The following is a 14,447-nucleotide window of genomic DNA, read 5'->3' on the forward strand; positions in this document are numbered from 1 at the left end:
TTTGTTCTGCTGCATGGATTTTAATCCTATTTGTTCTAAACTATACAGCATTTAATAATAATAATAATAATAATAATAATAATAATAATAATAATAATAATAATAATAATAATAATAATAATAATAATAATAAGGGACATAATTCAGTATCAACACCTTTGCTGTCAGTAATATGTTTCCAATCCTTATTAATTCTGCTTTAACGTTTCATTCTTTGCATCCTCTTTACGTGTATTAACGTCCTCCGTGTCCTTCGCTCCTCTTCCTCGCAGGTTCATCAGTATGAAGTTCAAGGCGGTCACGTTCATCGACTCATCCTTCCTCAACTGCTATTTCGAAGACGTTTCCTCCGTCGGGTCCTTCTTCAAAAACTGCACCTTTGAAGACTCTTTCTTTTACAACACGGGTGAGTCCACACACACACACACACACACACACACACACACACACACACACACACACACACACACACACACACACATTCAGTGCATTCGAGAACAGTTTCCCCATACTTAAGTATTTCCTTCCAGCCAAGAAAATCCTATTATACTGCAGGTGGCTTACACATAAGTCTCACTCAGTCTTTCTGTCTCTTTCTGACAGTTCATTTTGGGTCTAACGTCCAAGCTTCTGGGCAAGACAGAATGGGTTTGAGCATTTATGGCTTTGCTTTATGCCACTAAATTACTGCTTAACCTCTCCGCCCCTGCACAGATTGCCTTTCTGAGCTCAGGCGACTGTAGTTAAGAAAGAAACCTAGCCGTGCACGACTGCAGAGCACTGGAAATGGCCATTTCCAACCACACAAACACTATGATGCTTTTTATTGTTACTGATGTTTTAGAGGCTTCGAAAACCTCCAGCAGTGAGGTACATAAACAGGATGCATTTTTGACTTCCAAATGTGAGCTTTTCCTCTTCACTTCATCACAGCATGCTTTGTTTTCTGTGGATTACATCCAAAAACATCAAATTGTGCATTTAATAAATCACGGCTGTATTATAAATGTGCTGGCGAAAACACGAGCAGGAAGAAAAGGAAAGGCAGGGTAGACATTTTAAATGTTCTGCAACAAACTGGAGCTGAATCAGACCTTGTGGGAGCGCTGGTCGGAAAAATAGTTCCCTCCAGCACTCAGGAAATGCGCTGAAGATGGAAACAGTCAGGTTGCTGGTAATGCCCCATGGGAAATGAAGTCTCTCTGCCCCCCAGCAATGTGTCTCTAGAGAGCAGAGGAAAACAGATAAACGGGGGGGGAGAGAGAGAGAGAATGAGAAAGGGAGAGAGGAGTGCGTCACAAGAGGTGAGAGCAGGGAATGTTTTCTCTTTGCTGCAGCTGCTCAAGTTTATTAATACGCTTTTCTATTTAGAGAGAGAGCCCACAGACATTTAAACTATACAGAATAATTAGTATTATATGCATACAGATGTTTTTTAAATGCAAATATACTAGTGCAAGGTTTTATTTAACCTGAAATGAACCAGAACACCTCTTTTAGATTAAAGGAGCAGTTCCACATTTTGGGAAAGACGTTTAATTCCCTTCTTGCAGAGTTAGATGGGACGCAGGCTGCAGGTTTTCTGTTAATTTAAAAAAACTTTATTTATGCACCACGTGAGCACAAGATATGATAAAATAATAAGAGTAAAGAATATAGAGTCAGAGCCCCCCTGAAAGCCATGGCAAAAAAGCAGCTAATGATGCAGGAGCTGCCTTAGTTGTTATTGTACTTTAGTGATTTTAATCAAATTAGAAAAATTATTCAACATGCAGTGTGTCCAGGACTTTTAGCCGCCCTGGGAGTCAGGGGACATGGGGAAGTTTCCTGCTTTGTCTGGATGGTTATCCAGCCTTGCATCTCAGAGACAACCTAAGCACACCTGTAGATGTTAATATAGGCCTAGTTCATCAGCAGAATACAGATCTTAGTTACTGCAACAATGATTTAAACTCACAGAAAGAGACCACTTTGTGCTATTTTAAATCCAACTGTAGACGATGGCAGTTCTATCCAAACTAATCCCTAAGCATTATTTAAAAGCATCAACACTGAAAACGCTTGTTTCTCACATTTACAGATATTGACGACACCAAACTTACAAATTCAAGGGTGATCAAGAGCTCCTTTCACAACAACAAGACCGGCTGTCAGATGACGTTCGACGATGATTACAGCGCCTACTGGGTCTATTTTGTCAACTTCCTGGGAACGTTGGCTGTGCTGCCCGGAAACATCGTCTCTGCCCTCCTCATGGACAAAATAGGACGTCTTAGCATGTTAGGTATGATGTAACATGAGCAGCCTTGTCTTCCAAATGTCTTCTGACGTCGACCTGTGTGTCTGCAGGAAACGAGGTTATGTTGTGTCTGAGATGTACCCGATGTGTGGTGTTGTGTCCTGCAGGAGGCTCCATGGTGCTGTCAGGCATCAGCTGCTTCTTCCTTTGGTTCGGCACCAGCGAGTCGATGATGATCTTCATGCTCTGCCTCTACAACGGCCTCAGTATCTCTGCCTGGAACTCCCTGGATGTGGTCACCGCTGAGCTGTACCCAACAGACAGGAGGTGTGCTGCACTCACGACATAGAAATACATATATATATGTATATGTATATACATATATATATATTTTCTCCTGCAGGAAATTTCAAACTGTTCATTTCCTTCATTCTGGGGAATTTTTCTGAACCAATTTATGTTGGAAATGTTTTTATTTATGTCAAAGAAAACAAAACATTGGAATATAAAGCAGTAAGACTCTCTCATCTTGTGTTGCTTTCAAATATTTATTCTTGTGTAGATCAACTTTTCTCATTTCTTGGTATCCCTGCAAATATATGCACACATATAGTAACCTCTTTATATGTGCATGTGGCACATATCGCCCACATATCTATGTTCTCTGAAGAGTCGTAATATTTTGAGAAAAATTAGTATTAACATTTTTTAAATAATAATTTTAAATATATATAATAATAATAACAAAATGAATAATACATAATTATAATAATAATAATAATAATAATAATAATAATAATAATAATAATTAATAATAATACATTTGTTTTTAATAATAATCAATTATCAATTATTATCTATTTACAATCCTAAAATATTATTATAAATGTTATTGTTGAAATATCTGGATCTCTAGTCTTTGCTATTAGATGTAATCCTGGAAAACATCCAGTCAGATCCAATCTGGAGCCACTGAACCAGCTGCATCAGCAGATAGTAGTGCAAGTATGTATAAAGGTTTCAGGACTCTGCAGCTGCATGGTCACTTTCTCACCTCAGATTTATTCAAATATTGATATTTTTTGACTGTTCATGAGCAACATTAGAGTTTTTTTCAGAGAGAGAGACATCCAGGAAATTTGAATGGAATGTGTCATTAAATACATTTACATATGACATACACTCTTTGGTAGAGGTAAAGAGAAACATACTGCAGCGTAGTTGAAGTTCTGACTGTCTCCTTTGTGTCTCCTTGTTTTCAGGGGTACAGGCTTCGGCTTCTGTAACGCCATGTGTAAACTGGCAGCGGTGATGGGCAACCTGATCTTTGGCTCACTGGTTGGCATCACCAAGGCCATCCCCATCCTCATGGCATCGTCTGTGTTGGTTGGCGGCGGGCTGGTGGGGCTCCGACTGCCAGACACACGCGCCAATGTCCTCATGTAAACCTCAACACAGAACAGTGTTTTGTTTGCCAGGTATTTACTCAGTTTACAGAATAAACCACATTGATTTATTTGAACGTCACTGAAACGAGCATCGCTGCCGTTGTTCTTGTGTTTATTATTTGATCAATAATGTCGACGATGTTCTCAAACAGAACAAGTTATTCCGTTATGTCTGAGTGAAATACCTGGTAAATAATAAAGGATAGAGAAATGCAGTTTGACTGAACAATGAGCTGTAGATGTAAAGAGTTTGAAGTATACAATCGAAGGTTTACGACGGCTGTCTCTGCAAGAGTTCAAAGGCTACTGTTCAGAAACAAGTAAGGACGATCAGTAGGTATTAAACTCTGTATATCAGCAGCTCATTGGCTGTTTCACACATGCGACACACACATGTGTGTCAAAACTGCAAAAGGCTTGGACTTCCCACAACCTACCCCCTTCCAAATCTTGCTCAGATTAAAGGGATAGTTTGACATTTTGGGAACTGCGCTTATTCAAAGCTAACGCTAGCAGCTGTTTGGCTGAGCTTAAAGACTGGAAGAATGGGGAAACAGCTAGCATGGCTCTGCCCAAGGGTACACAACACCTCTAAAGCTCACTAGCAAACACGTTTAACAGGTTTATTTAAACCTTTACTAAAAAAGAAGCGTAAAAACAACAAGTTGTCGTTTTATGCAGTGCCAGATTTCTTGGTCAGGCGCAGTAACTTTGACGCTTTTGTACAGATTAAACAAACGAAATGTTTCGAGGTAATTCATGAGATTGTGTTATTTTAAACAGAGCAAGTCTAGATGTGTCCCTCCGTTTCCAGTCTTCGTGCTACGCTAAGCTAACTGGCTGCTAGCAGTAGCTTCATATTTATGTTACCGTACAAACCTTAATAGTGCTTTTCGATCTTCGCATCTAAGTCTCAGCAAGAATCCTAATAAGTGTGTAAAGTTCAACAAAATGCAAAACTATTCCTTTAAGTAGAAATCACTTTGTAACAGACGTTTATGTGATTAGTTGTTTATATGTATATCTATATATTTAGCCATTTATGTATGTTATTTATTGCTTTCCACGTCCGTTTCTACACCATTGGTATTCCACGAATGATTGATGACGTTCAAGCCTTTTGCTGCGATTTGCAAGAATAACAAAGGCCATAAGAAAATGAATAAATCGATGAGTCAGTAGTTTAGTCAAAACCGGCAACTTCAGCAGCTACATTTCTAATATGAAAAGAAGTTTACATTTTCTGCTTTTTACAGTCTGAGACTTTTGAGATTGGAACCCTTTTGTCTGAATGCTTCCTCTCTCCCTCTTTCGTGTCTGTGTCGTGTTCGTCTCGTGGCGCCGCGAAGGGCTTTGCTCTCCGTTGTAATCCGGTCTGACAAAATGAATATATGCTGTTATAATCTGCTCTTCTCCTTGTTTTTGTTTCTTGGTTTCCTCCGTACTGTATCTCATCCTGTCTTGTCCTGTTGCTCTGTTTATCTCCTCCTGCCTTGCTGCTGCTCCCTCCAAAACTCAAAGGCCTTTCTCAAATGTCGTGCCTCTCTCTCCATTGAGCCCGTCTCGCCTTCCAAACCTTTTGCTGGAAGCTTTGCTGCTGTGCCCTGCTTTTTATCGGCTTCTCATCTCTTGATACTGTGCGTGCGTGTGTGTGTGTGTGCGTGTGTATGAGTGTGTGCCAAACAAACCCTTATTCCAGTGACCATCTCAAATGTAGAATTTATTTGTGTTTTCTATACCAGGGAACTGGGTGTTTTTTTTGGGGTGGTTGTGGGGGTGGGGGGGATTTGAACTACGTGATGAAGTGAAATTAAAAGCCATGTTTAATGATCAGTTCACCCAAATTCCAAAATAAAAACGTTTTTACAAGCAAATATTAAATGTGGAACTCATCGGGACAGAGGAAGTCATTAGAATTCATCCTCTGGGGACGTTTGTACAAACTTTCAAGTCAATCCATCCAACATTTGATGAGATATTTCAATCAAAATCAGAAATGTCAACCTCATGGTGGTGCTAGAGGGAAAATCAGGGGATTAGGGTTCATCCTCTGGGGACTATGTATGTTTGCACAAACCTTCATGATAATTCATTCAATGTTTGTTGAGGTATTGAGTGTCCAATCGGCATTTCCATTTCCAGGCCTAGACGTATGTTTCTTTGGATAATCCACAGAACGCACTGTCAGCCGTTTTTCAGGGGGGGGACTACTTCCTCTGATAAAGTAGATCCAGTGAAAACTGGGACGTTGTTTCTGGAAAGATTTTCAAATGTCCTTTTTCAATGCTGAGCACCAGAAACAAAACATCCATCCCCCCCCCCCCCCCCCACCATTGTAGTGAAGTGGAGGCAAACACAACTAAAACTACCTGCATGCCTGGATCCCACTCTATTAGTAGTAAAATATGTTTTTGTTGTGATTTGGGTGAACGGACCCTTTTAAAACCTCTAATGAATGAACTCTTGCTGCTACAATGTTAAAATGCATTAGGGTAATTTGTAAAATAAAAACCTGTAACATTTTCTTCTGGGTTTGTTCAATCAAAACAAAACTGTCAAATAACACAAAACTAAAGTGTTTCATTCAGTTATTATCACTTTTATGATGATATTTAGTGCACAGCATGGGATGTTCTGTTGCTTATATTATCATCTTACTCGTGTGCAGTACATAACCTCCTACATGCAGCTATTTCCTTTTTAACATTATATTTTGAACTGAAATACAATTCAAGATCTGGTTTCCTGATGTGTGACGCTTTATCTCCGTCCAAAGCCCCCCCCGCCACCTGTGCTGAACAAACTCTCCATACATCACTGTTTCCGAAAAGAAATCCTGCATGTTTGTTACTGAAGTCCTTCTGTTGTGTGTGTTTTGGTGTCTTCGGGGTTGGGGGGGGGGGGGGGGGACAGACAGATGTGGTTCCCGGGTCAAAGGTGAATGTATCATTCTCGTGTGTTGTCAGAATCGTTGTGGACAGGCGTTCATTTTACTGAGTTGACTTCTGTGTCATTGTGAAAGGGCATGCTAGTGGTGAGATGACTGTATGTACTACAAGATGTTCTCCAGCAGAGGTGGTCAAATCTTCATCATCGGCGTGAAGTCACTGGAGCAGGGATTTTAAAACCTCTGCTGTCAAACGATATGTTGAAGATGTGTGTAAAAACAATTACCTGTCCTTGATATGATTTATTTTGATAAGAAAAGGCTCAAGTATAATGCAGTGTAAAGGTGGATTCCTCTGGTGTCTACATATTGAATAAAGAATTTCATTGGAAGAGCTGTCGGGCCTTTTTCATTGTGTTCAGAGTCCAAAATAAACATGGCTGCATTCACTTACACCAGCAGATGGAGACATTTATACAAAAGTAACTCTTTCTGACGGCTCACTGTTGAATTCTTAATTTGTTTATTAGACATTAGTGGCGTCATGTAACCCACTAGGGCAGGGGTGGAAGCTCCTGTAACATCTACTCCAGGGATGCCCCGTGAAATTCAAGTTTTCTTTTTCTTTTCTTGCCTGGCGCACACACACACACACACCCACACACACACACACACACACACACACACACACACACACACACACACACACACACACACACACACACACACACACACACACACACACAGAGCTGCACACTGCAGCTTTATTCCATTTACTGATTTACTGGGAGTGTTGCACTTGTAGAATTGATTCTGCTAATGCATGCATGGATTATTACAATTATTTAAAATGTCGTTTTGCTCGTTATTCATTTGTGATTTGATGTAATTTAATAAAGTCACTTCTAATATATATTAGGGTTGTCAAGCCATTAAAATTATTAATCTAATTTATTACATGCTTTGTGATTAATTAATCTAAATGAATCGTATATCAATATTTGCTGTGAGAAGCATTTCAAAATATTCAAATGGCTTTTGGAAGATGAGTGAATCAATGAGTAGCATTATAAACTGGTCAACATGTCTTTTATTTCAATACTCTTTCTCCAATATCTTGTATGCCACAATTATCTTAGACAACACAGACCAACAGTTTGACATAAAGTGCAATTTCAAATCTGGCATAACATCTTTCATTGCACAATAAACAACAGCCTATGTTGTGGCGGCTTAAAAGTTGTGACATTTGACGGCATCTGTAAAGCCGATTTTTTTTATTTAAAATGTTTTGCTTTATCTATAGACAATTTCGCGACCCCCCCCCTGCAGTACCTCCGCGGACCACTTGGGGGTCTCCGACCTATGGAGTAGAGATTAACGATTTATAAAGAAATATCTCATTTGCGATTATTTTGAGTTGTTTGAATGTTAATTTTTTTTTTCTCCAGCCCATAGAGTTCAGAATTATGTTTTAATTAGGGCTGACCAATTAACGCGTTAATTAACTTTGGTGAATCAATTTACCCCTAGTGCCTACCACGAGGTTTTTTGGGTTTTAATCAAATGTCGTGACAACTATTGGATGAATTGCTATGAAATTGAACACAGTGATCATTCATGTAATCGATATATGGGCATCCCATATACACTCTGGAGACCCCCCCAGATGATGCCCACCGCCAGAAGACACCAGGGTATTGTGGTAGCCCATCCAAGTCCAGCAGCACCACCATGGACTCCCTGCTCAGCCAAACTTTATCTGTATATAGTGCAGTGTTCCCCTACCATTGTTATATATTATTTAATGAATATGTTTTATATATATATATATATATATATATATATATATATATATATATATATATATATATATATATATATATATATAACATTTATATCAGGGCTGTTGTTTTCAAAGTCCGGTTAAATTAAAGCGAGATTATGTAACTTTTACTACAAGTGTAAAGTCCCAGGATGAGGATGAAAGTACAGTCAGTTACAGTAATATGTGTTTAATATGTCTTTCTAGCATTAGCTAACATTAGCCATCATAAGCTACAGGTCACACATCCCTGTGTATTCATCAGAGAAAGGATAATAATAATATGCAGATGAAGAGAGCTCTTTTATTTACCATTACAGCTGGTTTTTTTGTATATTTCACACAAAAACACTTTAATCTAATTTGACTTGAGGTGGAAGTTGTATGGTTTTACATTTTAAGGGATTGTTATCCTTTTAAATGTACTAATTTTAACTGAAGCATGTAGATTATCCATTAAAACGTTTTAATAAGGCAGGTTTGGTGAAATATGTAATATGCAGGTGAAGGTCTCATGATCAGCGAGAGACACAAAATGAGTCTGTGTTTACATTTTAATGAATAACAATCCCTTAAAATGTAAAAAAAGTACGACTTCCACCTTTAATAAAAATAAATGTAAGTGTTTTTTAAGTGGGAAAACTTAAAATGTACAAAATAACAATACAGGTGTTAGTGCCTTAATTTGTACCTTAAAAATGTAACAGAATTTTTCTCTAATGTGTGTGCCTGTGTGTGTGTGTGTGTGTGTGTGTGTGTGTGTGTGTGTGTGTGTGTGTGTGTGTGTGTGTGTGTGTGTGTGCATACTGCATCCGGTTACAGGCTGAGCAGGAAATGCCAAAGTGAAATTGGCTTCAGTTATTTCTGGGCTATAAACAAAACATCCACGTTGGACACCATAGATTATGGTTTAATCGTCATAGCTCAATATCTGATAACAGGAATACAGAAAAGCCTTCGAGGCTCGTTTTCTAAAATCAATCTGCTTCATGTTATTCCTTGTTAGATGTACATCTCAATTTCAATTTCAACTCAAATATTAAAAAACTATATTTTGTGTTATTATTTCCTCCGAATTCTACAGAATGAAAATAATAAAAACAACACTCTTGTTATAAAACTATGAAACAAAACCATGTATTATATTATATATAAATGCATACTCTTTCCTTTTTACAACACATTATACATTATCACATTTACCATCCATTCCCTCTTTTTGGCACAGACTCACACACAAGAAAACTATCGCTATATAAAAATATATTTATTCTACTTGCGGAGAACACAATTAATGTAACAACAAAGTCTGGCCATTGCTTGTTTGTCATATTTACAGTCAATGCAATTTTGCTTTCTCTTTGGATTCCAGCCACAGAGAACATTTCCCTATTTATCTGCTGCAAAATCAGCAGTTTTTGGCACCACGTGGGTCGCTCTTAGACAGATAAACTCAGGGTCTTTCCTTTATAGGCCCTGGAGTAAAGCCTGCAGCCTACAGACTTGGACATGAGGAGAAAGAGGAAGGGGTCCAGACAGGCATGGAGGCAGCACAAACACACCGCCACTTTAAAGTGCACGTACAAACTCTCTGTTCCATCCACAAACAGTTGCACGTAATGGAGGAAGTGCAGGACTCCGGCGGGAGCGAAACACACCAAGAAGATGACAAACACCAGGGAGCTGGCCTTGATGTACATCGCCCAGTCGTGGTGGGATCGGTTGAGCTCACACACGATCCGGGCGAAGCACACGACCGTGACCACCAGGGGCAGCAGGAGGCCGATCACGGTTAGAAACAGGTTGTAGTAGAGCAGGAAAGATGTGGGAGTCATAGTGCTGGGGCAACACGTCATGGCAGGTGATGCGCTCCACCTCAGGGAGCCAATAGCTCTGCTGGACGAGGAGCTCGGGGACGACGGCGGCGCCAAACACCCCCCACACAGCCACGCTGACCCAGGCGGTGAACGCCCTCTTGGGGAGACTCTTGTACATGAACGGGTGCACGACAGCCAGGTAGCGCTTGATGCTGACGCACGCCAGCGTCTGGGCAGAGCAGTACAGGTTGCCATAGAAACAGGCCGTGACCACGCGACACGCAGCCTCTCCGAACACCCAGTGGTTTCCATGGAAATGGTAGTGAGCCTTGAAGAAGAGGGAGAAGAGGAGGAAGAGGTCGGAGACGGCAAGGCTGCAGTAGAGGATGGCGGAGGACACCTTTCTGATTTTAGTGGCCAGCGTGCACAAGATGGCGATGTTGGCTGGGATCCCGACAGTGACCGCCAACAAATAAATAACGGGGATGACCCGCGTGCTCAGGGCGCCGTGGAGGAACCCGGCTGTGGTGTTGCTTAGGGACTGCAGTGCTGGAGGGGAACGAGATGAAATGGGAGCTTGTGTCCCGTTCAGGACAACAAAGGATTTTGTCTGAATGACTGGCACCCCTGAAAATGTTCTGGGCACAGCAACCAAAACCCCCGAGCTGTTCCCTGCAACAAAAACAACAACAACATGCAAAAGTTCATAAAATGTTATTCATATTTTTATCAAAATGCATTTCAATTCACAATCGCTGAACAATAAACTAGTTAGACTGCAACACCCAAAGATGTTGCGTCACCAATCGAAAACCAAATAGCGACCATCTTCACTGTGCAAGTTGAAGCTTGTTTTTTATTTCCTTTAAGTAAAAGAATGTATTATCAGCAACATGTAGGCCTACTTAAAGTATCAAAAGTAGCCTAAATGTATTCATTGTGCAGTAAAATGAGTGTTTTATTATTACATCTGATGTTTTTGGATTAATATTGCTGCTGCATTAATGTGTTTGTTGCATTTTACAGCTGTACATCTTTAAGGTGGAGCTCATTTTTACCTCCTTTATATTCTGTTGGTTCTTTAAATCTACAGAAATGCATCATATTCTATAAGATCATCATGTTTGTCATCTTTTCATCAGAAAAACAGATGTTTTCAGCTTTATGACGATTCATTTTCCAGCTGTTCCAAGAGGCTTTTTAAATATTTGATTTAGCTTACGAAGTAGGAGAATGTTCTCAACACAGAAACGAACACTATCCTTCAGTTAATCTCGTGCCAATAACTAAAGCTGTCAGACAAATGTAGTGGACAGTATTTGACTCTGAGATGTCGTGGAGTAGAAGTATAAAGTAGGGTAATGTGGACAAACTCAAGTAAACAAAAGGTACTTAAATACATTACTTGAGTAAAAGTTCTTAATTACGTTCCACCACTGCTGATTCCACATTAACTTATAAATCGACTCAGAGATCACTCACGTACGTCACTGAGAACCATCTACTTCTACTTAGAATACGTTACATGTGAAGTAAAATGAAAAAACATGCTAAAAGAAACGTCAAGGCTTCACTTTAAACATCATCTCTTACCGTTGTTCTGAAGAGTACCGCTCAGACAGAGAACAAAAACGAGGAAAAAGAGAAGAAGTTTCCCCATTTTCTATTTATTTGTATCGTTAACAACACTCAACAAGATTCTCACTTCTCTCTGCTTCTTGTAACGCTCGGCGTTCTCATTACAAAGCTGTCACCTCTGTCTGCTGCTGCTGCTGCTGCTGCTGCTGCTGCTGCTGCTGCTGCTGCTGCTGCTCTGCGGGTGCACTGAAGTCCCAAACACTTCCCCAAACCTAACAACACCCACACCCACACACATCTTCTCCGCTTCTACAAGAATGTGCGTTGCCTTTGGCTCAACATGCACATGAGTGAACTCAGAGTGCACTTCTGAATCACAAATGATCTTTGTCCCTCTCCTGCTCTGCCCTGTTTTATGAGGTTCAAAGGTGACATCAGGGAACACCTTTGTATGTGTATATATCTTTGCTATATCCTATTTGTTTTACTTAAATTACCCTTTTACTAAATCTATTCTGTATCTACTTGTTCAGACTACTTGACTGACATATCCAACCCCCACAAGTTGCTGTGTGTTGAATGGAAATGTACAAAACTGTCTTTATTTCTATACATGCCTGACTTACCATATGTGGCAATGTATGAAACTTTAGGATCTTTGTTCTGATGCCTGGAGGGATGTGGAGTGAGGTAATATGTGGAAAGGGGCCACTGGGTAAGCAAGGAAGTGTCTGTCTGAAGATGATAAGCTTGTCCGAACACGAACGGTTTTGCTTAGTCTTCACTTCCCGTCGTTTTCTGTCATTTCAACACGGAGATGTGTCATATTTGGGTTCATAACCCCTTCAGAGAGTAGTGTGCTCACATGTGTGCACACTAGCTGCAGACATATTTCTAAATGTCTCTCCAGCTGCAGGGCAGATGTGTTTTACGATAAGTTCAAATCAGGTTTCTTCCACTTCTCTTGATCGTATCTTTATATTTAGACTGCATCTGCTTCGATAGCGTCGTTGCCTTCAGGACACCGTTTCCTTTTTTAAGTTGCACATTCCAGCTTTATGTGAGCGGTGACATCCAGCTGATCACAGATGTGACCTTTATCTTGTTTTGCATCTAATGTGTTTATCAGCTATGTGGGAAGAGATGTTTTCATTAGCAGCATCTGTCTGACCCCCGCTCCTCAGATTCACCACAGACCGTTATGTGATGTCTGTGACGACATTGCTATCATGGAACTAAAAAACATCGCAGAGATGACTCAAACTGAGAGATAAGAAATGCATCTGAGGAGCGCTGCAGTTCAGTTCACCATCACCACAAGACAAAGAGTCATCCTGGGCCACAAGTCATTTGCTAGTAATGAAATAAAAGTAATTTAGCCAATAAATAGAAACATTATTAAGGTATTTAATTCAACATTAATGTATGAACATGAACACAAATGAAAGCAATGTTCATTATCTGTGAAAATGAAGAAACTCATGTGTTTAGGTTAATTTTAGACGCATGATGCATCTCCTTCCTTCCTGTTGAACACCTTTAACGTCACAGCGGCTTTCCTGTCGAGCAGCCATCGTATACCACAACACTGCTTTCTGGTTATCACTTTGAAAGGAAGCAATACATCAAGTTGACCTTTTCACAAATTCAGGGTATTTACTTCAGAGGGAAATAACTTGTAATTAAGCAAGTAAGGAGGAACTACAGACACTGAGATAATTGATGTATAAGACGATTCATTGTACACTTCCTAACTGCCTGATTGGCACTTTCCCCCAAACTGTGATGCTGTAATGATTCATTAAATATCCCGTCGCTCTTTCAAACCCTAAACATGCTTATTGCTGTTGGAAATGTTAGAAAGAATTATCAGTTTTCTCCACAAGAAGGCGACATTGCCTTTCATTTCATTGCTTTATGAACATATTATGATCGTAGAAGTCACTTAATAGTCTCACAATATTTCCCCGTAGAGCTCCCAAGACTACACTACCCATTGCCACAATATTTATATATTGAATTATGCATACTTTCCATTAAGACACAGTTGTCATTACTGGTAATCACAGATGGCTCCATTAGTGGACAATTTGGATGTTTTCCTGCACTTTCATGCTGTCTGCGGTGCTTATATAAGCACCATTACACCCTGTGGTGATTAAGGCCACATTGGACTGTATAACTGTCTTGCTCCTTTTCAGAACAACAGAATTTTCGGAACATCATTTTATATTAACTACGGATTAATGTCTCTGTGTAATACTAAGCTTTATTTGTATAGCACCTTTCATACAAGAATTGCAGCCCAAAGTGCTTCACAGCAAAAACACAACAATTAATTAATAAGAGCATTTACAGTACAATAATCACAGTGTAGATGTAAATGAGTACCATTATAAAAATAGCAGAATTAAAATAGCAGATAAAATAGCAGAATTAAAATAATATAATATAGCAGAATTAAAATAGTATAAAAATAGCAGAATTAAAATAGCAGATAAAATAGCAGAATTAAAATAATATAATATAGCAGAATTAAAATGGTATAAAAATAGCAGAATTAAAATAGCAGATAAAATAGCAGAATTAAAATAATATAAAATAGCAGAATTAAAATAATATAAAATAGCAGAATTAAAATAATATAAAATAG

The 14,447-nt window shown here is 39.4% G+C and overlaps 2 protein-coding genes across 5 annotated transcripts in view; one reads left to right on the forward strand and one right to left on the reverse strand.

Moving 5' to 3' along the window:
- LOC115016953 (synaptic vesicle glycoprotein 2C-like) overlaps positions 1-5,386 on the forward strand; it is a 29,434-nt gene extending 24,048 nt beyond the window's left edge. For 3 of the 4 annotated variants that reach the window (XM_029445095.1, XM_029445093.1, XM_029445096.1), the window contains exons 10-13: positions 273-406; positions 2,081-2,284; positions 2,407-2,566; positions 3,502-3,685. In XM_029445095.1, the coding sequence (XP_029300955.1) occupies positions 273-406; positions 2,081-2,284; positions 2,407-2,566; positions 3,502-3,685 (682 nt within the window). Of the gene's footprint in view, positions 1-272; positions 407-2,080; positions 2,285-2,406; positions 2,567-3,501 lie in introns of all 4 variants that reach the window. The other variant, XM_029445097.1, reaches the window with a different exon arrangement.
- Positions 5,387-9,129: 3,743 nt separating this feature from the next.
- Positions 9,130-12,066, reverse strand: LOC115017200 (proteinase-activated receptor 3-like). Its single transcript, XM_029445469.1, is given in 3 exon segments — positions 9,130-10,219; positions 10,221-10,888; positions 11,810-12,066. Coding segments are annotated over 3 exon segments (1,116 nt in total). The 5' UTR covers positions 11,877-12,066; the 3' UTR covers positions 9,130-9,838.
- Between the last annotated feature and the right edge of the window lie 2,381 nt (positions 12,067-14,447).

This window comes from Cottoperca gobio, chromosome 12, assembly GCF_900634415.1.
Source record: "Cottoperca gobio chromosome 12, fCotGob3.1, whole genome shotgun sequence".
Lineage (NCBI taxonomy): Eukaryota > Metazoa > Chordata > Actinopteri > Perciformes > Bovichtidae > Cottoperca > Cottoperca gobio.